Consider the following 22,599-nt stretch of genomic DNA (forward strand, 5'->3'; position numbering starts at 1 on the left):
CACTGTTACAGCCAGAGAAATGAAATGACTGCCTTTAATGTCAGAGAGGTATGAAAAATCTCTTGTTTCTTTTTTCCAGGGGTGCTGGTCTACAGTGTGTCTTTGTACTCACCGCATCTGCATGGGTCACAATGTACTTTACTTAGCTCAGCAGCACGCTGAGTAAAAGGCTGGGACTCCAGCACATCGGGTGCCCCTACCTGCTTGGAGACCTTGAGCCAGGTCTTCTTGAGGCGGAAGATGGAGCTGCGATTGAGCGAGGAGGTGACCTCCAGCACGGCGTTGTAGTTGTGGAGACAGCGGCAGATATCAGCCACGGCCACCCACTTCTCGATCACGGCCACCCGCATGTTCACGTCCTCGGAGCGCAGGATCTCCGAAGCGATCAGGTTGCTGATCTTTTAAGGAGAGCGGCACAAAGAGGGATGAACGTGCGAATGTGGAAGGGGGAGACAAGTCAGAGCAGGCTGTTCTCTCTGGCTCTCCTTGCAGATATGGGGCAAACCGCTGTAGCCGTGTCTCCTGTGAAATCTGTCCTTGTAAAGCTCTTGTGAGGATCTAGTACTGTACCTGCCTTGAAGTGATACTCCACTGAATTAGGACTCACTGAGATGGAACAACTGACTTGCTCAATGCTTTCTTTTATACTGTACTTTTCAGTAGAAGCAAAAGTGAAATCAATTGCTTTTTTGATAATGTGTTGCCTGAAAAGGCCTGAACCACCAAATTATATCTACCTCAGATGTAGTCAGATACACAGGATAACACACATGGTTAACCTCTGCCACATACTGTATACTGTAGCTACAGAGGTATATTATTTATCCTTTTGTTAAAGGGAATTCATCAATACTTACATCATTGAAGTGTTTGGTTGTTTTCATGATATATGGAGTCCTCTCATTTTTGTCTGGTTTCATCCAACCTTGCCCAAAGAACTCCCTGTATTACACACAAGAATTAAAACCAGTAAAATCGGATGGGATGAATACAACAGAGCTGGATCATTGTATTGACTCTTATCAAAAGGAACTGTGATACTACTACAGTCTGACTGAATGAGGAATGCAACGTACTCTTTGGACTGCATCTATGATTCCCCCCACACACTAAAACAGAAGATACTTATTTTATGGAGTCTTTCATTCAATTATACCTTTTCTCCCAAACAAGCAAATGGAATAAAACATATTCTACCTAAACAGTACACAGCTAAACTGTAACTGTACTTAACACTGTATCCTGTTTTTCCAATGACATTTTAAATTATTTTGGGTTTTTCTCTGTCATAGGAAATTATACCTCCAGGCTTCGGTCATATTAAAATAAGCACCCCTAAAGAAAATTCCCATTTTTTACACAAGAGACCCATGCCTGTTGTAGAAATATCAGCTAATTGTATATACAGTATGAACCTCTGCATCAGGCCCTATACCATGAACATGGCCAGACAGCTAGTAACAGCTACTGTGGAAAGTTAATTTTGCCAACATACTGTATTTCACAGAAAAAGAACAATAATAAAAAAACTTTGCATTTATATACCCCTTCCATCCCACAGAATGCCAAAGCTATTTACAAACATTACCCATTCCAAAGCTTTACATAACTTAGGAGATTATCCACCTCCTGTACAGCAGTGACACCCTCCTGTACAGCAGATCAGACAGTGAAATCACTAACTGCTTCACCAGGCACAATGACGGGGAACGTAAATAAAACAAGATTATACCAGCCTATAGAGGATTTTAGCTAGGACACTAGGGTTAACACCTCTTAACCTACAAACACCATAGGCTCATTAATGACCAAGCAGTCAGGACCTCAGCTTAATTTCCCAAATGAAGGACAGCACCTCCTACAACCCATGGTCCCCTGTCAACATACTGGGGCCTTGGTTCGGAAACCCTGGGCCAGAGGGAAGAGCAGCACACCAACACCAACACCACGTGAAAAAACAGAATAATTAACTTCAACGTCCAGATGGGTCTTTTTAATAAACACCCACTTTACCACCGGCCGTTGCTGTCCTATATAAGAGATATAACAGTCTCCCTGTAACAGAGCCCTGGTGTCTTTGAGGGGACTGGTTGGCTGAGGCGTCTGGAGAGCTGTGATGAGTTGGGGTTAAAGGCTTGTTTAAGTAGAGCATTTGCACTTGAAGGCACCCCATCAGCTATAACGCCTTGCCCGCCCCCCTGTTTGCTCACTCATAGGGGATCATCTTGAACACCAGGTGGTCCAGTAGAGTGAGCTGCTCCGCGACCTCCAGGGCAGAGTGGCTCTCAAAGGGCTCAGGCTTGCCTCCCTCGGCCTGTTGGAAACACCCAGCAGTAAAACACAGTCAGCAGCAGTCTCACGGCCCGCCTCCTACAGCAGAGGTGCTGTATACGATAGACCTAACCTTTCACAATCCCTCCTAAATGTCAGATGATATTGAAATGATCTTCATTTTAAAAAAAAGGACCCATGTTTAAATGGAAAATGAACCCTCCTACGATTCCTGGATTTTCGCGGTCTTTAAACTTTCAGTAAGAATTGCGGAATGCTCATGTAAGAATGACGTGATAATTAAAATGAAATTAGTTATGATAATAAAAATGCTTCATTACAGCTGGGATGAAAAAACTAAACAAAAAGCACCATGGCGATGGAAGATATTATGGTGACTGTTCAAGTAATAACAGTGATACCAAAACTCCCTGCTCACCCCGCAACAGCATTTGCAACCTCCCACTCCCCACATACCCACCCAGCCCCTGTGACAGTGCGGAGTGGGTGCACTGGGTGAGGGGACCAAAAATAACACAAAAAGAGTGAAAAATAAACAAAAAGGCAAAAGGAAAGTGTAGCTCTGTGCCTCGTGATCTCCAGGCTGGGCTTACCCTATTTAACGGGGTCCAGCCTGGGAAAAAAAAAGAACTGCTAGCACAGCGGTGACCAGACTGGACGGACCCTCTTTCGCGGGTTCAGTCTGGTAGAGCGGGGCACGTAAGGCTAAAAATAAAATAAAAACTTGTGGAAAAAGAGCAGCCTGCCCTGGGGGTACTGCACTGTGGGTCAGGCAAAGAAAGAAAAAGAACAGCAAAAGAACACTTTACGCGGGTGCAGCCCCGGACTGTCAGTGTCAAAATCCCCCTTCCGGGGCTGTCCCTGCTCGTCCCATTGGGGGGTGTCCAGTGTGTCTTTATAGGACCTGCCCAGCTGTGGCTCATCATCTAGAAGCTGGGGCAGCTGGAACTACAAAGGCGAGGTGTCGCCCGTCTACCAGGGCTCCGCCTCCACAATGCACATGCCCCCATGTAATGCCACACCCAGTCACACTCACCATCTGTATCACCTCTTCCAGCGTGATCTGATTGTCCCCTGGGTCATCCTGGGTCAGAGTTCTGCAGTGAAAAACATCTTTCAGGAGTTTTTAATCCATCGATCTGAACAAACTTCCAATGGCCTGATTATTGGCCTGCCCATCGGTCATCCACATTCCCATATCAACAACCTCACATTCACGTATGACACGTATCTATCTGTTGAGCCATCTGTTTATCCATGTATTGATCTTTGTCTGTGTTTTGTTTCTTTCTCTTCTCAGTTTATATTCTAATTGCATTGCTAATAAAAAAAACTTAAAGGATGTAAATTCACAGCTTCAAGCCATTTCTTAATCAATGTTTTCACAGATGTCTGAATGTTTTGCCGATTTGTATACAGGTCCACTGGATACTTTAAGATTAGACAGGATGATCAAAGTTATCAAATTCATAGAGGTGGTTTCAATTAGTTTGATCTAGCTGTTGAATATTGGAGAACAGGGTACACTGAAAGAGCTTGCTCCTGTACCTGATGATGTTGGCTGCGGCTTTCCTCTCCTGGGTCAGCAGCTCAGGGTCGTGAATCACTTCCTCCAGGAAACTGATCACCTTCTGCTTCAGATCAGTGTTGGCCTCAAAGTCCTAACATGTACAGAGACCAGAGCTGGAGTTTATATTAAAGTTAGTGATAATAATGCTCTGAATGCAGTCACACCATGTGGGCCATTGATACATGGCACCACCCATGTGGTTTTATTGACTGGAGGGTTGAGATAGATAGACATTGATTTATTGTCAATTTATTGCCAGGTGGTGATCAAATTCTGGATGACGACAGCATTGGTATCACACTCAAATTACTCTCTCCTGTCTTTCTTAATTCTACACATTTTACCCTAGCAGCACAGTTTATCGTTTTGTTTTTCAGATTTATAAGATCCATTATTGGATCTGAAAATAATCTAGATGTTCTTGGGTGATCTCATGCCTTCTCTCATTACTTTTATTCTGCTACTGCTGGTCAGAAGATTTGTTTATTGTTTAATCCAGAAAGCTCTATGGCAAAAATGCCCAATTCTAGTCTACAAAAATTAGTCCATTACAATATAATCTACAAATGTAACCTCCTATGGTATCTGGTGTTGCAGACATTGAAAAGGGTTCTGGCCTGTTTCTCGTTTTTCAGCAGGGTGTACCTGTGAGTGTTTGGACACCCAGTGTCTCAACACATTCAGAACACGGTTGGTTGCGGCCCTTCGGATAACAAACTCCTTGTCTCCATTCCTCTGGTCCGTAGGAAAACCTGAAGCCAGCAGACAGATGCATTACAAATGCCGGATTCCAACAGCACAAACAGCATGTTTCAACAAGCATATCACAACAAGCTGCTTACCATCAGAACAAACCTTGCTGTGTTTCAAAGCTCTGGGCCTTTAAAACCTGTTATGCCTTTGGGTATTAAAAATGTGGGACAAAAAACATTTACAAGTGGTCAGGGACTAAAATCTTATAACTTGTGCTAGCAGTATCTTTGGTGGTTCATAGCTGGCTACATTTGAGAATACATAGGTATTCCATCTCTCAACTACCCAAAGTCTTACCCTACCTCTAAGTAACTCCAACCTGTGATGTTACGTTAACTGATCAAACCTGACTTATTCACCCAACAGATCTTGGAAACACTGCCAGCTGACTGACCTGTGCTGGCCAGGGACATGCGTCTGTACTTCTCCTTGGTGGGCGTGCCCTCGTTGGCGCCAGCAGTGGCAATGGCGAAGGCAGAAGCAGCTGAGAGCGCGCTGCGGTTATTGTCAATCTCCCGGCAAGACATCACCACCACGCCGTTGTTGTAGGAGAACAAGGAAAAGTCTAGGGAGAGGGAGAGAGGGTTCCTGTCAAGGCCAGCTAGAGGTTAGCTAGGATCCACGCACAGACTCATGGTACCAGAGCTATAGAGCCCAACCTGCTCTCAGACACAATGTCTTTACTTGTTGAGCCACTTGACAGTCTCAGAGGGACCGTTTTGAATCAGCATTAACAGGACAAGACGAGCAGTTTCTCCCATTACAAAGTCCTTTGCTGCTTTCTATGGAGCACATTTCATCATAGATTCCCTGCAAGCTGAACCAGAGCTCTGTAGCTGTTGCGGCTGTGATAGAATCAGGGCTCAGCTCATGTGTGTTTTTATTTGACCAGCAGAGGGCAGCAGAGCCCATTACAACTGAAACTCTTACTCCTCCAGAGCACCAATGCTTGCAATGGGCATTGGTAAGTTTTACAAAATAAGAGTTTTCAAAAACAGAGGTTGCTGTATTTGAAAACATGTATTTTGAATAAACCTATTTTCATGATCAGATTGCACAGTACAATCTTTCATCTTCCCAGACAGCTTCTGCTCAACCTCTCAGAGAGTGTGAGGACGCCACAGTGGTCTTATCGTATCAATGTGCCATGACAGCAAGGTATAGCCAACAAATGATTCCAATTTGGATTCATATAATGTGATGATTTTCCTTAAACCCTAAAGATGTTAGTTTAATTCCCTATTTTTAACCTTTAATGACTTACTGTAAAACACCTGTGTTGCCTGTTTTGTATCTTTCTGAAAACAGTTTCTTGATGCTAAAAAATATTACTACACACTTAAATTAGACTTAAATTAGACTTCAGATCTAGCCAGTGCCTAAATGTATCTTCAAATGCTGTTGGAACTATTTTCTGTTTTCATCCTTCTGTAAGTAACCACTATCTATCCGAAATAGAAGAAGGAGGGACTGGCTATGTTATTCCCCACTAAACCCTTTGCACAGCTTAGAAATGCTGAATAAAAACGATAGAAAGGAACTGAATTAGACACTGGAACATACTTCTTCAATATATTAGGAAATGGAATGAAAAACTGAAGCAAAGTCATTCTGTAAGTAACACAGCAAAAATGACCATATGTTCTGGGGCTCTGTTTTGAACTTTGTCTTTCGACACCCTGTGAACTGTCAGCAGTGTCTCATAGTAGCACCCAGACACAGCTCTATAGCACACCTGCTGCTGGGGTGGTTGCTAAGCTAGCAGATGGTTGCTAAGGCACAAGTTCCATTTTTCCACCTACACACACATGGCTTTGGAGTTCCCTGTCTAAAATGCTTCCTACAGTTTAAATGGGAGTGACAGGCTCCTACCAAAATAAGGTGGCTCTTATTTAAGCTGTGTCCTTATTATTAAAATCTTTACTGTAGCAAAATCTTCACAGCTACAGTATAAACAGGTTTTGCTGTTCAAAAACCCACAGTGTCTTGTGAAACCCACATGTACCAAACAGACTCAGTTACCACCATGTGGCAAAGTGTAATTCCTTCCCTTTAACCAATTGACTAATTATTTAGTAATGCCTCAAGTGTGCCTATTTACAAGTGCAGTATGAGAGGCTGTTAAAAAACTAAAATCTTTCTTAGATGAATGAAAAGGAATCTAAAAACAAGGATTATACAGTACAGAACAAAACCCTAGTATTTAACTTAAGTACAGTATTTATTCTTAAGACTCAGAACCTTGGGTCTTTCATACAGTAGATTATGACAGAAAGCCTGCAATTTGAACTTCATTCCATGCACCTGGTGCATTTAGACAACAACACTTACCACCGTGAATATTATCTCAAAAAGCACACTTTCCCTACGCCACAGGCAAACATGCAAGGCATGCTATCTTGATACAGCATACCTGGGGAATTTTTGCATTTAACATTTTTTGGGGTAGTTGGGGACTTCGTTGGTGATGTCTCCGTTTCTGCCTCGTCACTTTGGGTTTGGTCGGTGTCACATTCCTCCCTCACAGAGGTGTCTGAAAAAGACTCAGAGTGACTTCTGGGACTCCAGAGCCACTGGCACTGAGTACATTTGACAGGTGACCACCAGCTCTCTCAGGTCTCGTTCTGGTTCGATGTTTTACCTTGATGGACATTCGGAAGCCATAACTTGCATGCTAATTCAGTCTAAACTGCGTCGCTAATATATACAGTATTGAAGAATTAGGCAAAAGATAAGAACTTCAAACAGCAAGCTTCATAAGAAATAAATTAGGATTGCATTGCAAAATTGGAATAAATCTAGGCAATTATTTTCTGAATATATTGACACATTTACCACATCATCCCAACCACCTGTCTGCCTGCCCCAGTAATGTGATTTGACTATTTTTTAATCAGAATACCAGGGATCTACATACTGTCTGGCGAGATATACAGTAAATTGAAGTATGCATTCTAATTGGTAATGTTAGGCTAACAAACAGTACGTTAAGGGTTTGAGTGGCCAACAGGGAATGAAGTGTCCAGGGTCTGCCTGTATCTTTAGTATTCAGTGATTTAAAATAAAATACAAGAGATTCTTTGGATGGCACATAGGAATAAGAACGGTTACAGATTAACAGAGACCATTTGGTCTTCCCAGCTGTACTGATACAGATTGATGCAATCCAGCTGCTTCTTGAATGAAGCCTGGATATCAGCTTCAGCAACAAGGTCGGGTCTGTTCCATACAGAAGTGCCTTCTGTACAGGGCTTTAAGTGCATTTCCATGTAGTTTACACTTGTCTACTAAAAAAGTCTGCCGAAGAAGAAACTCTGAAGAGGAACCAAATATATTATACTGCTGACTTCATCAATGCCTTTGAGAATTTTGAATACTTGCATCAGGTCCTCTCATAGTCTTTTTTGTTCAAGGCTATAAGCGTTCAGGTCCCTCAGCCTGCCAGTGTAGAACATTCCCTTAAGACCCAGAATGTATCTGGTTTCTTTTTCCTGGACTGACTCTACAGCAGCAATTTATTTTCCATAATGTGGTAACCAAATTTGTAGACAATATTCTAAATAAGGCCATATTAGTGCATTATACCATTTTAACAAGACATTCATTTATTTAAATTCTGTGCTTTTAACTATACATCCATACATGTCATGTTTTTATTGCTTCTCCATATTGTTAGAGCATTTAAACTCTATGTGTGTCAACATAAACACCTACAGTAAGTATTCTTCAGAAGCATCCACTTCTGGCTCAATGTCTCCCATTTTGTATCTATGGATTTTGATGCCTGTATGCGAAATCTTGCCCAGTGTTTGCCCAATCTTCAATTTTACACTGCTACGTTTTAGATTAAGCATTGCAACAAATAATGTATTTATTACCATTTGCATTTAGTAACTCAGTTAAGAAGCAAAGTACTGTACTAAAGTACTGTACTGTACTGCGATCGCAACAGAGGTGCCAACACCGGAAAAATAACTTGCAACTCTCCTGGAATGGAGCTAATGGGCCCAGATTCCAGCAAGTGATCAGGTCTGTATTCGGCTCTGGCTCTGTGAAGGAAACACCAGCCCAGCAATGCCTCCGAATTCTGCCTCCATCTCCCCTGCCTGTTGGGATGGGCACAGCAGGGCAGACTGACCTTGCTTGCTCAGGGAGGACTCCTCTGGCTTGTCGGTTTTGCCGTCGGCCTCATCGGGGATCTTGTTGGGGATGGAGCTGGACACGTAGAGCTTGTTGATGTCCAGGGTGGTCTTGCTGAAGGGGGACATGGAAGAGTACATGCTTGCATAGCCATTGGAGGAGCAGCTGAGGGCTGCCAGGTCCAGAGCTTTGCCCCCGGTGATGATGGGGATGTTAAGGGAGAGTTTCCGGCGTCGGTTTGGAGAGGACGATTTGGTGATGGAGAGCGGGGGAGGCGAGGAAAACTTGCGACTGGCCCGGGGGGATTTCGGAGGCTCTCCGTACAGCAGCTTGTTGTTCTGACTGCTGGCAAAAAACAGCTCCAGAGACCTTGGACACCACGCACACCAAAAAAAAAAGACAAGACAGGGAAGAGAGGCGCATTGTGACACAGGAAAAGTTCTCTGTCGGATTACTTTCCAGAGCTGGAAACCTCTACCCAGTCTTAAGACAGTTACTGCGAGTCTGGACATTTCAGTACGGCTCACAGTTCTGCTGTTCAACTACAATCTTCCAGTGTGAAAGCAATGACAGAAGCAGAACCGATGATGCTCCAGAAAAAATGTAAATCAAGTCCTAGAAACTGGATGGCACATAAAGAGGCACACGGAATTAGGAGAGGTGCATTGTGCAGGCTGTTAATAAAAGATAACAAGTACATCATATTGCAAATCTAATAGGAAGCTGTAACATGGGGGCCATTCCAAAGTACAGTATAATTTACAAAGTTGCACTGCCTGCTGCTCAAGAATTGTTTCTTAAGCAATTCCCCTCCACAGCACAGGCCACCCTTCCCAGCTGTCTATAAATAGCCTATCAAGTGACAGCGAGGGTGGCAAGGGTGCTGCCAACAGTAATGAAATGGAGGTGGCCTGTGGAGATACCCTGTATGTCTGCATAACAAACCTCTGCCTGGATTTCCAAGGAGTGGGCGCCTCTGAGAGTGGATGTGAAGGATGCCCCACACCACTCACCACCCCCTTTCTTTCTTTTTTTTATCTGCAGAGCCATGTCTCTTCTTATCTCTCCGCTGGATTACAGACGAGGTCTGGATGCAAAGTGCAGCGATAAATATTTAATACTATAGATCCTCTGCAGATGCCTGGAGAAGGAGCGGGGTGGGGTCCTGCAGCACAGCCGCGGGTTTCCATGGTGACGGCAGGCAGCAGCAGGGTAGTGCGGTGTCGGAGCACTGTCAGACTGGAGAGGAATCTGTCCCTAATTAGGGGGTGTTTTACAGCCTCCCTGTGGCTCTCTGTCTGTCAGTTCTGCTGCTGCCTGTGTTCCGAGTCTGGTTCCTGTTTGTGCTCCACCCCGTGCGCAGCAGCCCTGACACCCAGGGCGATACAGTGTTGTGCATCAAAACTAATAGCTGTTGTTATTACTTCTGAGTGAGCTGTCAGGGCAGGCAAGCAAGTCTGCGTTGAGATGCACGAGCCTTGGACTGCTGCAATTCAGCATCACCCAACATCTTGGTGTGAATCCACATACAGCACGCTATTATATGACTAGAACACCATTCTCTCCTGAGCTCTGCAGCTCTGACTTCAGTCAAGACTCATGATGCAATGCAGTCTTGTGTTAGTAAAGCACCAAATGCTTCCCTATGAAACTGAAATAATTACACACACAGTAGCAGACAATGCTAGAAGAGCTATAGCACACAGGAGGCCGTCCAGTTCAGCAGGTTAATAAAGCCTATAAAACAGCCTGAATTTGTTCACCGTGGTAATAAACTGGTTTCATTACAGCCAAAAGCCGAGGTAGAACAACAGCTGCAAGAGGCTTCAGCATTCTTTTGATAGCATTCTCAAAAGGGTTAACCCGACCCATCCCCTGTTCAGAATTTCTTGTTAGGTGTCCTGCAGCCGCAGGTGAGTTCAGGGGTGCTCGTACCTTGCCGGGATTGCACTGATAGGCTTCTTGTAGATGGTGATGAGCTTGTCCAGCACCACGTCGGCTGTGGTGAACACCCGGTAGGAGTGCAGGAAGGTGTTGAGGAAGTCGATGCTGAGGAACCGCAGGTCGGTCAGGCGCTCCAGCAGCCTCTCCACGCTGGCGTAGCGGATCTGCAGCACCTTGCAGGAGTTCATCATCTTGCTGAAGCGGATGTCCACGTCGTCGCAGTACAGGCTGGCATCAGACCTGGCATCCGGGATAGAGGCATCATTAACCACCCCCTTTCTTTCTTATCAATGGCATCGGCCAGCCATTTGGCCTCGCCTGCACTGACACACTTTCTATCTCATTTGTGCATGAAAGTCCACAATGCTAGGTTCCAAATTCTAGCTCAGTGGCCCTCACGGGTGTAATAAAGTGCTTTAATCATCCTGACTGGAATGCAGCAGGATGGACAGCTGGTGAGGTCAACTGAGTACTTGGATCGATCTTAGTAGGGAGCTGTGTCAGCATGTGTAGGCTGCAAAGGAACAGGTAAAGGTTTATTCCAGAGGAAAAGAAAAGAGACACAAAGGTGTGACACCTGAAAAAGGCTCCACAGCTGTTGTCTCTCCTTTCAGCAGGGAAACAACCTTTACTTGTTGGAAGAACTCTTGGACAAAAGCAGGGATCACTACCTGTGCTTTTGGAGAGCAATATTAGAGTTGCACCGCTATGCTATTACTAGAGCAGATACCATTCCTGCTTCAGCTACTCACTTGATCATTTGCGGCACTGTGACTTTCGAGTTCTCTTCAAAGGCGTTCATCATCAAACCGTTGCAGCGGATATTATCGATGCACTGGGAAAATCCGACACAAAGAAAAATTCAAAAGCACAGATACAACTGTATAATGAGAAGTAAACTGAACAGAAAAAGAAGGGATAATCGCTCGCAGGCTCAGCTTGAATCATTCCTCTACAGACTACTGTTAAGACCAAAGTATTGGATCTCAGCTGACCTGGCTGATGTCACTCGTCCACGCTGACTTCTCCTGGCGAGATGAAGCCACAAGAATGACAGTGAAGGACTGGGTGTCTTTTGGCTCAACGACGATTTTAAAATCCAAGTGCTCCATGTCCTGCCCGCTCTTATCGGGTTTTGCTTTATGACAGAGTAAAAAAAAGTAAATGATCTATTTTTTAATTTTGACTGAGCAATTACACTTTTAGAATGAACCAAGTTGTTATACTTTAGTGTTAGTAAGATAAATTATTTTATTAAATACCTTTATTTCTATCTTTATAAGAAGAAGCTTGGCTGACACGGGTCCATTTTATTATTAAAAGTGAATTTTTAATGTTTTCCTAAAAACGGCTTATCCAATACAGTGCAATATATTTCTGTGTCAGTCCTTTTTTTCCAGCACTTTTTGCTTATATCATGACAAAAATCGGCATGTGAAAACAATACACCTCAGTTAACAGTAACCAAATTGGCACAGATGTCAAGCTGCCATTTAGCCTTGTGTCTTGTCTAAGTATGTGTTAACCCCACAACAACAATGTCCCACTGCAGACTCACACTCATCATCTGTCCCCTCTGGTTCCTCCATTAGAGTGCAGTCAATCAGTGAGATCACGCCATTCTGTAAAACACAAATCAATGCATCAGCAAAGCACATTCTGGTATTCACCACTGGCTAAACCTTCTGAAGCAAAAAAAACTATTTTCTTTGCTATTTTCTTTGCTCAAAAATTGAGAGAAAGCAAAGGAAAGATTTAAGCGAAAATAGTTTCGCTTAAATATTTTCGCTTAAATCGAAAATTTTCGCTTAAATCTTTCCTTTGCTTTCTCTCAATTTTTAATACCACTAGCTAAAATAAACCTCCATCTGCATTAGCAATACTAGAGGCGTATCAAAGGGTGATGTCTGAAACCCAGCACAGTTAAATATTTGAACAATAGGAGGTGTGCTGCATGTAGCAGCTTTGCTTTATGCAGTTTGGCTCTTTACAAGGGTTATGCATCAATCCATACTGTATATCAGCTTTCACAGGAAAATATGGACTTTCAGAAATCTTTATTTGATAGGTACAATACGAAATTCACATAGCAACTATTCAAATCTTTTTTTGCTGCTCTAAGAAATCATCCCATGCCACAAACAGAGCTTACTGACATGCCTTAGAGGCATGCTTCATTCTTTCTGCTTTACAGTTTTAAATGTGTGATGAACCGTCACTTCGCAGTTTTAGTAGTCTGTGCACACCTTTGTCAGGTGTAATTTTCCTCCAGAGCCCCTGGTGCAGATGATTAAGTGTTTGGAGAACAGAAAGCACTGCCTCTCCCCTTCCTTCTTCAGAGAAAGAGACCCCAGACGCCCTCTAGTGATTTTGCCCTTCTCACTCATTGGCACTTGGATGAGTGAACCTGGGTCATAGGGGACACAAAGAATAGCGATCAGCCCACGTGTGACCAGCAGACCTGCAAAGACTGATAATGGGGCTTACAGAGCTATTAATGCACACCTGACAGAGGATTTGTAGGGTTAAGTGATTTCTACATACATTATGATTAATGTAATAGCCGACCAAAAATCTGACATTTAAAATTCTTAACTCGTGTTATAATTGGTTATGACTTGTCATTAACTATTTTCAGCCTAATTAAGCCTCATTATATTTGGCAGCAAATGTTTAAAAAAACAACCCACTTTTTCGTGTACACCACTTTACCACTGATAACTTGTCAGGGGTTTTGAAAAGTAATTATTCCACTGGGTCAGCACAGAGGCACAGTGGACAGTATTGTTGCTTCACAGCTCCAGGGTCCAGCGTCCAGTCTGTGTAGAGTCTGCTTGTTACCAAATGTCCAACTATGTCTTCTCCAGGCTCCCTGGTTTCCTTGCACAATTCATTTATACAACGTTTAGGTGAATTGGTGTCTCGAATACGTGTGTGTGTCCTGTGACAGACTGGTGTCCCATTCAGGGAGGAGAACTGACTTGAACCCTGTGTCTTCCGGGATATGCTCCAGCTGGTGCAACCTCCTCAGGATGAATAGGTCAGTGAAAATGGATGGTTTAGTCTACAGTCAATGAAATTCTTCTGTTTGGTGATGGCTAACATGCACCAATTCAAAACAGGGTTTCAAAAAATGAAATTATACTTCTGAAGATTGGCAACTACAAATTTTGTTTCTCTCATCTTATTTTTGAATAATCACTGCTTAAAACCAAGGAAGACATCATTTAGAAATGTTAGCTATGGTAATATTGCATTATTCCAAGTATTCCTATGATTATTTTTTCCCATGTTTTATATCCATGATTACCATATACACAGATACAGTATATGTCTGTTTTACTGTGCATGTGACATGATTTACCACAGATTTACTGCTTCTGTGAAGTAGCTTAATGTGCAAATGTCTATGTGGCTGTAAGACTTACCTTGTCTAACAAATGTCTGGCTGGTATCTAGCAGAATCTCACATCCCTCCACAATCATTCGCTCAATGGCCAGGTTCTTCCTTATGTTCTCTGTCTCACTCACTTCGTCGTGCATGATTCTGGGAGAAAACATCTAGCCACTCAATTTCCCTCTTTCTTCAAAGAACAGTACACGTTTGTATGACAGATAGACAAGTACTGTATGGTCATTTCCCATCAGTAGATGTCAAAAGTATGATTTAGCAATAACGTCATGGGACTGTAACACTTCACTGTACTCTAATGTAGCCGATTTGCATAAAATCACATTCTGTTGCTTTTACCATGTTAAGTTTCAGTTTTCAACATAAACAATCTATTTAACAATTAATATATCAGATAATAGTATTGTTTCTGCTTCTCCGAATCCTCGATAAACATTGTCAAATCTGTGAACATAAAGATTTCTCTTTCTTATAGTTTGATCAAAAAATGCAGAAATATTGTGCATACTTCAGTATTGCAATTTTTTTTTAAATGCATGAATTGACAAGTTGTGTTAGCATGCATCTTGTGCGTGAGAGTCTTCTGAAGTGCCAGGAACAGGTTGTTCAAGGAGAGCTCCAGACAGATCACGCACCTGGACAGCTCCTCCAGCTTTGACTTGGCGTACTCCAGGCTGTTGCGCTCCACATGCTCGTGTGGGGTGTGAGCCAGCAGCTCATGCAGGGTCAGGATGTAGCGGGGAATCTGAGCAAACAGCAACCAGTAAGTCAAAGCTGGGACAAAAGCTAACAACATGACGGGACTCATGTGGCACTGTGGGACACCATGGGCATATCTACAATCTCTTCAGTGCCTCAAATCAGAACAGCTGCAGTGGATTAGCTGGGCATGCTAGTATTGTGTAAACTACACCTAACTGAGTTTTGAAAGATCCAGACCTTAGCTGAAAAGGACATTGTGCAACAGTATGCTCTAGCAAGTGCCACTTGTACAAGTCATTAGAACTGACAGACAACAGGGTATACACTGTGTTTATTAAAAAACTACTCTCGTGAGACACAGTACGGCATTTGAAATTCAGATGTGCAGATTTCTAGGTAAAATGTCTTTATAACTACAACAAAAATAGCACTTAAAAAAATGTGACTCGGTCATCTCGTATGTTTTCCCATGAGAAAATCCCAGGGGATGTTACAGGTGTCTGCAGAACTGGGATTGTACCTGGAACATGGGGTAGGTGAGGAAGGTCTCCAGTGTGCGCTCCTCGCAGTCTGGCTTGGCCTCGTACTGCTTCAGCAGCTTGTCAAAGTCCCGGTTCTGCTTGCAATGCGCCAGGATCTGGAGGCTGTACTGGTGGTTCCTCACAAACTCCTGGTAGATGTTCAGCATGGGCAGCAGGATGTCGAAGAGGTCAGCTGGAAAGTAAGAGACACGCAGACAAGACTGTTTCCATGCTGTGATTCCAACGCCACTCATTCAGAGCTAAGATTCTGCTTAAAACAAGACTTTCACGGCAAAGTTCACCTTGCTTTGACTCAAAATGAACTTCTTCTGCCTATTTTCAAGTCACATGTAATTGTCCACCATGCATTAACAGTATTAGGGCAAAGCAATATTCTAATGAACTTCAGTAAACATAGTTTCATTAGGAGCAACTTGATGACATGTCCCACAACATAATCTCCTGACACATTATTTGAGAGGTTGATATCTATATAGAGAGGAATATTGTATATACTGTATACTGTACAGTATATATAAGTTCCAGAAATTATTTCTGCACAAATAACATTTGTAGTATGTATCTAATCTGCTTACTAAAGTCAAGCATTCTTCTAATAAAAGCATCATCATTATCACAGTTTAAGGACAAAGAGATATAAGGAAGCTTAATGACTGCTGAGATGTCAGAACTGGAGATCTGCCTTACAACAGGTGTGGGACAGGAAGACTGAGAGGCCATCCAGCAGCATTAGGACCCGAATTTTGCTTTTGAGTTCTGAATCCATGGAGAAGGTCTCTGAAAATGTGATCTGCAGGAGCTATACTATCTCAGAAAGAGTTACTGCTTAGCCAGAGAGGAGTAAGGAAGGCCAGAGAGAAAGGAGAGAGAGGTAGGCCCTCTTGTTTCTTACCTAGCACTAATGTTGGCCAGCTTGCTATCCTCGCCTTCAGCCCCTGGTAGAATATCTGGTGTAAAAACATGATGGTTTCACTGTGGAGGAGTAAAAAGAAACAAACAGTAAAGACTCGACCTTCACTCAGATGACATAACGACCTCATTAAAAATACCAATCCACTTGCAACTTGAAGAAGAGCACCAGTATCTAAAAGCAGCTGCAAAAAACATACAGACGACTTTTGTTTTCTCCCGTTTGAAATGAATGGAACTGTAGTGCGTCCCGCACTGTGTCTCATGTCAGCTCGCAGCCGGCTGCTTGTGAGGAGCCGAGCAGTGCTGGGACCGAGGAAGGGAAAGTGTGATGGCACCTGTTCAGGAAGATGCTGCTGACGTCATCGTGGGTAATAGGTGGCTTCTTGGAGCTGGCGGCCATGCGCAGGGGCCGCAGGAAGTTGTTGACCAGGATGTGCAGCTGCTGGACGTACTCGGCCTCGGCCTCCAGCATGCTGAAGACTACCTGGTTCCTCTTGCGCATGCTCTCCGCGTGGGGCGAGCGGATGTAGTCCTGGATAATGGTCTTCCACTTTCTGCGGCACATCCAGCCCCTCAGGAAACTCTGCACCTGACAATCAGAAGGCAGTCGCATGCCAGTCACATGGGACAGAACCCTTGTTACACACAATGTGCTGCATGTCAATCTCTCTTCCCTTGTACAGTATATACAGTATGCACACGTATCCATAATTATGTATACATTACACAAGGGAGAGCTTTTCTTTCTGTATAGGGCCTCTTTCCATAGCAGTCTGTAATTAGTTTGAGGGACTTTGACCAAAAAACAGGACTCCAGTATATTTACTGCACCACTACACCAGTAATTTAGCATTAACGGACAAGAATAACAGTAACAAAACAATTAAAAAGAAGAGCAAAAAAATCCTACAAGGACATGTTGGGATATTTTTTTTTATTCCAAAGAGACTTTAAATACAGTCTCACTTCTCACTTCTATAATGATTGTTATAATTCAGGTTGTGTCATGCTTTGTGTGAACAAAATAGAAAGCATAATACATAAATGATGATTACAATCTCAACTTTTTTGGATGAGATTCATTTTAAGTTCAATGGGAATAAAATTAAATGCAGTGCATTTTCTCCACCATCCCTTAACATTAACCCTTTATAGAATACACGCTTAGTTTTTACTGTGCTCTTAAATGAGCCCTCAGCAAGCTCACCTTTTTGATTTTCTTGATATCAGAGTCATCATCACTTGGGGCAGCTGTTGGATTGGACTGAATCCTTTCATTGTCTTTAAGCAAACCTGCAATCTGAGAGAGACCTTGAGTGAGAGAAGGGCTTTGAAGAACAGAGTCTTGTGCTGTGGGTGTGACTCAAAAAATCAGAAAACAAAACAGTCCTCTATAACATGATCATTTGTCATTTTAGGTTTCAAAAGGATTTTCTTTTCTTTTCGATTTGAATTCTGAAAAGAAAGCAACTATTTCCTCCTTTTAGTCCCCTCACTGTTCTTAGTTTTCATCCCCTTACAAGGGAACAGTTCCACACTAAAACCTCCCGAGTGTGGGTTTCTTTTACCTTGGGGAAGGTGCAGGGAGAACCGATGTAAAATTTTCTGTTATTATGGAATTTATGTCTATATTGGTGTTAAGGTGCTTTGGTCCCAGAGCTAAATTAAGTGTTTAGTTTACGTACGTGTCATATAATCTTAATATATCTGGCTGCATGAAGAGAATAAAAAAAGTGGCCTGGACTCGATTAGGATCTAGAACATCACAACGTGGCACTTGATGTTATTGCCAGGAGTTTGGGTAAGGACAGATACAGTAGCAAGGTGGTGGAATGATTTGATCCTATTCATGCAGCTGTAAGTAACATATTCATACAAATGTAGCCATCAGATGGGCCATTTGACCGAACTAGCTCATTTGATTTGATTTTGCTGTCACTTGAATGATCTGGGGATCAAGTTGTTTCTTTAAAGAAGTCAAGGTGTTATCTTCCATATTGTGACTTGGTACTGTATCCTGTACTTCCACAGTTATGTAAAGAGGTTCTTCCTGAACTGTTTTAAATGCCGTATCCCAGAATGTACTCATTTTACAGCTGATTCTGAAGGTGGCCGTAGCAGTGAATTTGCTCATGCCTATGAGGAGTTTAAATACTTGATCTAATTTGATTTGGATGTCTTATAAATAGATGCTTCTGTTACAAGATTTTGCACCATGCCTCTAGAAATCTCCTCATTTGTGGAAAATAAAAAAGAAATGGTCTTGGAAGCTACATTATGTTTTTTTGCTATCATTAATACCATTTGCACATTGGCTATGCAATGCATGTTAGGCATTGCGAATATTTATCTGGGTTGCATTAAGAGATGGGAAATGAACTAAAGCAATTTATACCGCACAGCTGGCACAAACTTACTGTAATTATCCCTATTTACCTCATATGGACTAAAAGGGTTTATTTCCATTTTTCAAAGATAGCTGCAGCAGGTACAAAAGTGTTCATATGTTAATACATATTCAGCACTGGAAAAGTGTTTTATTTCAAGTGCAACATTTGCACATTAAAGTGATATGACTATTTGATCTGTTTTACAAAGAATACTCCAGGGAAAATTAAGTTGCTTGGGGGGAGTTTTTTATAAGTACAGATTCAGTGGAGTTCTGAAACCCAGTACTTAATGGCCAGTCATAAAAAATAGGTAATGGTGGAATACATACAAACACACAATACCTTGTTTTGGGGTCATTTTTCTTTTTTATCACAAACTACTGAGGTAATGCTCTAAAACATCTATAATGCATAAAAAAGGATCATTTCTTCCACTACATTCTAGTTTTTAAATAATAATATTGGTGGTTTAACACAGCACTTAATACTTCATGGCATGAAACATGTAAAGGACCTCACTGATGAGTTGTACCTTATATCCATAGGCTTACTATTGGACAAGGGGTTCCTCATCACAAGGCTGTGAGATTTCCATTTAAACTGGGATATCAAAAGTAGAATGAATTGAAGTTTTTTTTTTTAAAATTACCTCAGATTTTAGGCGTTCAATCTCTATTTCCCCATCCTCAATCTGTTGTCGAAGTTGCTTAGCAACTGTTTTCTCAGTCTCCACAATCTGGAGTAAATGGAGATACTTCTGCATGAGGGTCTCATGCTCTGTGGCGAGGTTTCTGTAACTGTATGAACAGAGTGACCATTAGAGGACATGCAGCTCTCCTTTCCTCTTCCCTCAGGCTGTGAGCAGCTGTGAAACTCCTGGACTGCTGTTGTGGAGCATTCTTACTACTGCACATACTAATGTCTGCGTCAGGCTGAGGAAGATGTTTTAGAAGAGAGAAGACACTTGTCATTAACTGCAAAAGTAAAGTGCACTGAGGGGTTATTAAAAAAAAAGACACAAATACTCAAACATAAATAGTTTACTATTTAACACTACTCTTCTTGCTGATGTAAATACAGCAGCTCATCTCTTACAGTTACCACCATAAATCCAGCTAAACATTTCAGCACTCAAGCAAAGTATTATTTTCTGATTCCAGTGTACAAAAGATTAGGTTATTCTTGTTACCCCAGCTCCATGAAGGAGAAGTCACCAATCAGCGGTACTGCTGCCCACAAGTTGAACATGGACTGTGTCTTTATGCCAATGTCATTGGTAGCCCAGTCAAGAGCAGGATACCCTATCTCCAACCCCACACACAGAAATGCAGGGTCCATTTCTTCTTCTTTCAGTGTCAAAACCATTCAGGGGCTGCTGAGCTGCCCAAAGAGCATGATGTCTACTGATCATTTTCAGAAAAAAAGGGTTCCATGGTTACAATAGTGCTGCTACCTTGGAGCCTAATCTCTGCAGACCTCAGAAGATAAGCAGGGCTGGGTCTGCTCAGTACAGGGATGGGACATCTTCACAGAGTGCCATGTTGCTGTGTAAGTGGTGGAAGCACTACTCCCTCTGATCTAGAAATTCTAGGCTAAACCCTCACTATAATATAGGACACAGAGCAGGTAGAAGTGATGTCCTTTGGACAAGACATTAAATTGAGGCCTTGTGTACTGATATTGTGGTGTTGGCCTAGCAGAATATAGGTAAGTGCAGTGCAGGATCTGAGTGCCCAGGCATCAGGTATAGTTCTCATTGCTGCTTACATTAGCACCAGAGTGTCTCATACTGTAGATAACATGTATATTAGATAAAAGGAGGGAAGTAGACCCGTCTCACTTAGTGGGCTGGTAGAAACATATTGATCCAAAAATCCAGATGGATGTAAAGGAAATAAATGTCTATGAAATGGTGGGGCATTGCAGACAGCAATAACTTTAAAGGAAGAGTTTTTTTCTTTATTTTCACTCCAAAAGGTTTATACAGAGCAAGATCAGAAACATGCAGTTTCAATGTTATACCACAGCTGCACGTACAGTATATTGAATTTCTATATCAAACCTCACAGAATAGGTATTTTTTTAAATAAATTAAAAACGAATTTCCATAGTTTTACCCATTTTCTTTTAGTTTTCAGTTTACAACAAGTCTCCATCCTTAACAAGGTTAATTGTTGGTAATGAGTGACAACAGATATTCTGCCTTTTCTGCATGTGTGAATTGTTTAGAGGCAATCTCTGCTTTTAACAAGCAATCTTGTCAATGATACTTATTATACGGTGTGTGAGAGTATTTTCAAGGATAATGGAAAATACTGCTTCTGTCCTTCACAGCTTGGCACGAACTGTTGTTAGACTTACATAGTGAAGGACAATCCATCATGAGCACAAAGTCCTTGCTAATGTTATTTAAACAATGTTATCATAACAATGTTATCATATCCACATCAGACTGGGAAAGTACCATGACTTTCAAATTAAGTATATATTTTTTTTCTACACCAGACACAACAGTTCACACTCCTGGATGATTAATGGCTAGTGAGTCTCAGGCATTGAAGTCCAAAGTTTGTCCACACCAAGACACTGCCAGTTATAGCACTGATCCATTGCAGCTCCTATTTCATCTTTTTATCTGGAGAGAAGCCTTAATATAAGTTAATAAACAAGAAGTATGTGTTTTAGAAATTCAGGTGGCTGAACTTAAAGGGCCAAATCGTGGCAGGCAAAACATATCTAGCAACAGGCAAAGCCCAGTTACCGACTTCAAAGGGTGGCCAAAACTTTACTGGGGCTTCAATGTGACTTTGGAGAGCATGCTCTGTGCAGGGTTGCAGCACTAGCTCTGGCAGCAGCAGCTGGCACAGCGTTTGAGGTGTGAGCCTATTAGCATTTCCCTGTGAAGTGATATTGATGAAGGTGCAAATCCATCTAATTAGTGTCTTACATCCATCCGTCTTTCTAAAGAGCCATCTCTGAGACACTTTTTCACAGCATAGCCCTCATTCTGAACTACTCTACGAACTGTTGAACAGGGAAGAAAAACTCAGGAAGTGGAAGACACCACGAACATGAAACAAGAGGGAAGTACATAGACTGAATGTAAAAGTACTATACAGTATATACAATGACTGATCAGAAATAAAGATACATAAATGACAGACAGTACCTTACATGTTTTGCTTTTGATATTTTTGCAGTTTTTTAACTTCCTTTACCAATAAGAGTGTTCTGATTGAGCATTCAAGTTTTGTACACATCATTTGTAATTCCAAGGAAGTAGGTCATCATTGGAAAGGGGTGAATTATTTACACAGCACTGTATGTATATTATTAAGAAGAAGAGGGAGGTCTGAAGCCATGTCTCTGTTTCAAACACCCTCAGTGAATACATTGTATATTGCCTCCATTGTGTGTGGACACTATTCTCAAGGTAAAGCTAACATTGAATGAGTCTCTTTCTACAAATTTATATAGTAAATGCATATGCTCTGTTAATGCTGCTACTAGCAAACTGTAACTCATTAAATACAGAAAGTAATAGAACTTATCTTTCAGCATTAAACATTTGTAATTTAAGTATTGCAACCAGCTATCTAATTACTATAATGTTGCACTTGATGTTCAATGAATGTTTTGTAATGGTATAGCAGTTACTGCTAGTACCATGAATACTAAAAGGGAATATATAATTGATTACTTCTATAAAGCAAAATGAACCAAATGTAGCATGTGCTTACAACACACAGGCAAAAGGGGTACACAGAAGACAGTAATATACTAGAAATGTACAGTTAATGTTACAATACAAACCTAATCAGAATGATAGGGATGATAAGAAAAGTTACAAATTAGAGGAGGACAATTTACTCTTTTGGGTAGTTAGTGGCTGATTGCTCCAAGAACCTCATTCAGCCCTTTCTCAAGAAAAGCCTCGAAATC

At 41.9% G+C, this 22,599-nt stretch overlaps 1 protein-coding gene across 1 annotated transcript in view; it reads right to left on the reverse strand.

Annotated features, from left to right (window-relative positions):
• rasgrf1 (Ras protein specific guanine nucleotide releasing factor 1) overlaps positions 1-22,599 on the reverse strand; it is a 44,783-nt gene that overhangs the window by 4,058 nt on the left and 18,126 nt on the right. The window contains exons 3-23 of the mRNA XM_088921837.1: positions 19,307-19,454; positions 17,475-17,567; positions 16,603-16,856; positions 16,248-16,327; positions 15,334-15,527; positions 14,747-14,856; positions 14,128-14,246; positions 12,946-13,106; positions 12,258-12,321; positions 11,695-11,837; positions 11,452-11,534; positions 10,691-10,939; positions 8,754-9,124; positions 7,029-7,148; positions 5,010-5,180; positions 4,508-4,614; positions 3,841-3,953; positions 3,329-3,389; positions 2,211-2,314; positions 858-942; positions 201-398 (exon numbers count right to left, since the gene is read on the reverse strand). Of these exons, the coding sequence (XP_088777963.1) occupies positions 201-398; positions 858-942; positions 2,211-2,314; positions 3,329-3,389; positions 3,841-3,953; positions 4,508-4,614; positions 5,010-5,180; positions 7,029-7,148; positions 8,754-9,124; positions 10,691-10,939; positions 11,452-11,534; positions 11,695-11,837; positions 12,258-12,321; positions 12,946-13,106; positions 14,128-14,246; positions 14,747-14,856; positions 15,334-15,527; positions 16,248-16,327; positions 16,603-16,856; positions 17,475-17,567; positions 19,307-19,454 (3,028 nt within the window). The remainder of the gene's footprint in view (positions 1-200; positions 399-857; positions 943-2,210; positions 2,315-3,328; positions 3,390-3,840; positions 3,954-4,507; positions 4,615-5,009; positions 5,181-7,028; positions 7,149-8,753; positions 9,125-10,690; positions 10,940-11,451; positions 11,535-11,694; positions 11,838-12,257; positions 12,322-12,945; positions 13,107-14,127; positions 14,247-14,746; positions 14,857-15,333; positions 15,528-16,247; positions 16,328-16,602; positions 16,857-17,474; positions 17,568-19,306; positions 19,455-22,599) is intronic.

Source organism: Atractosteus spatula, chromosome 7 (genome assembly GCF_055471065.1).
Source record: "Atractosteus spatula isolate fAtrSpa1 chromosome 7, fAtrSpa1.hap1, whole genome shotgun sequence".
NCBI lineage: Eukaryota > Metazoa > Chordata > Actinopteri > Semionotiformes > Lepisosteidae > Atractosteus > Atractosteus spatula.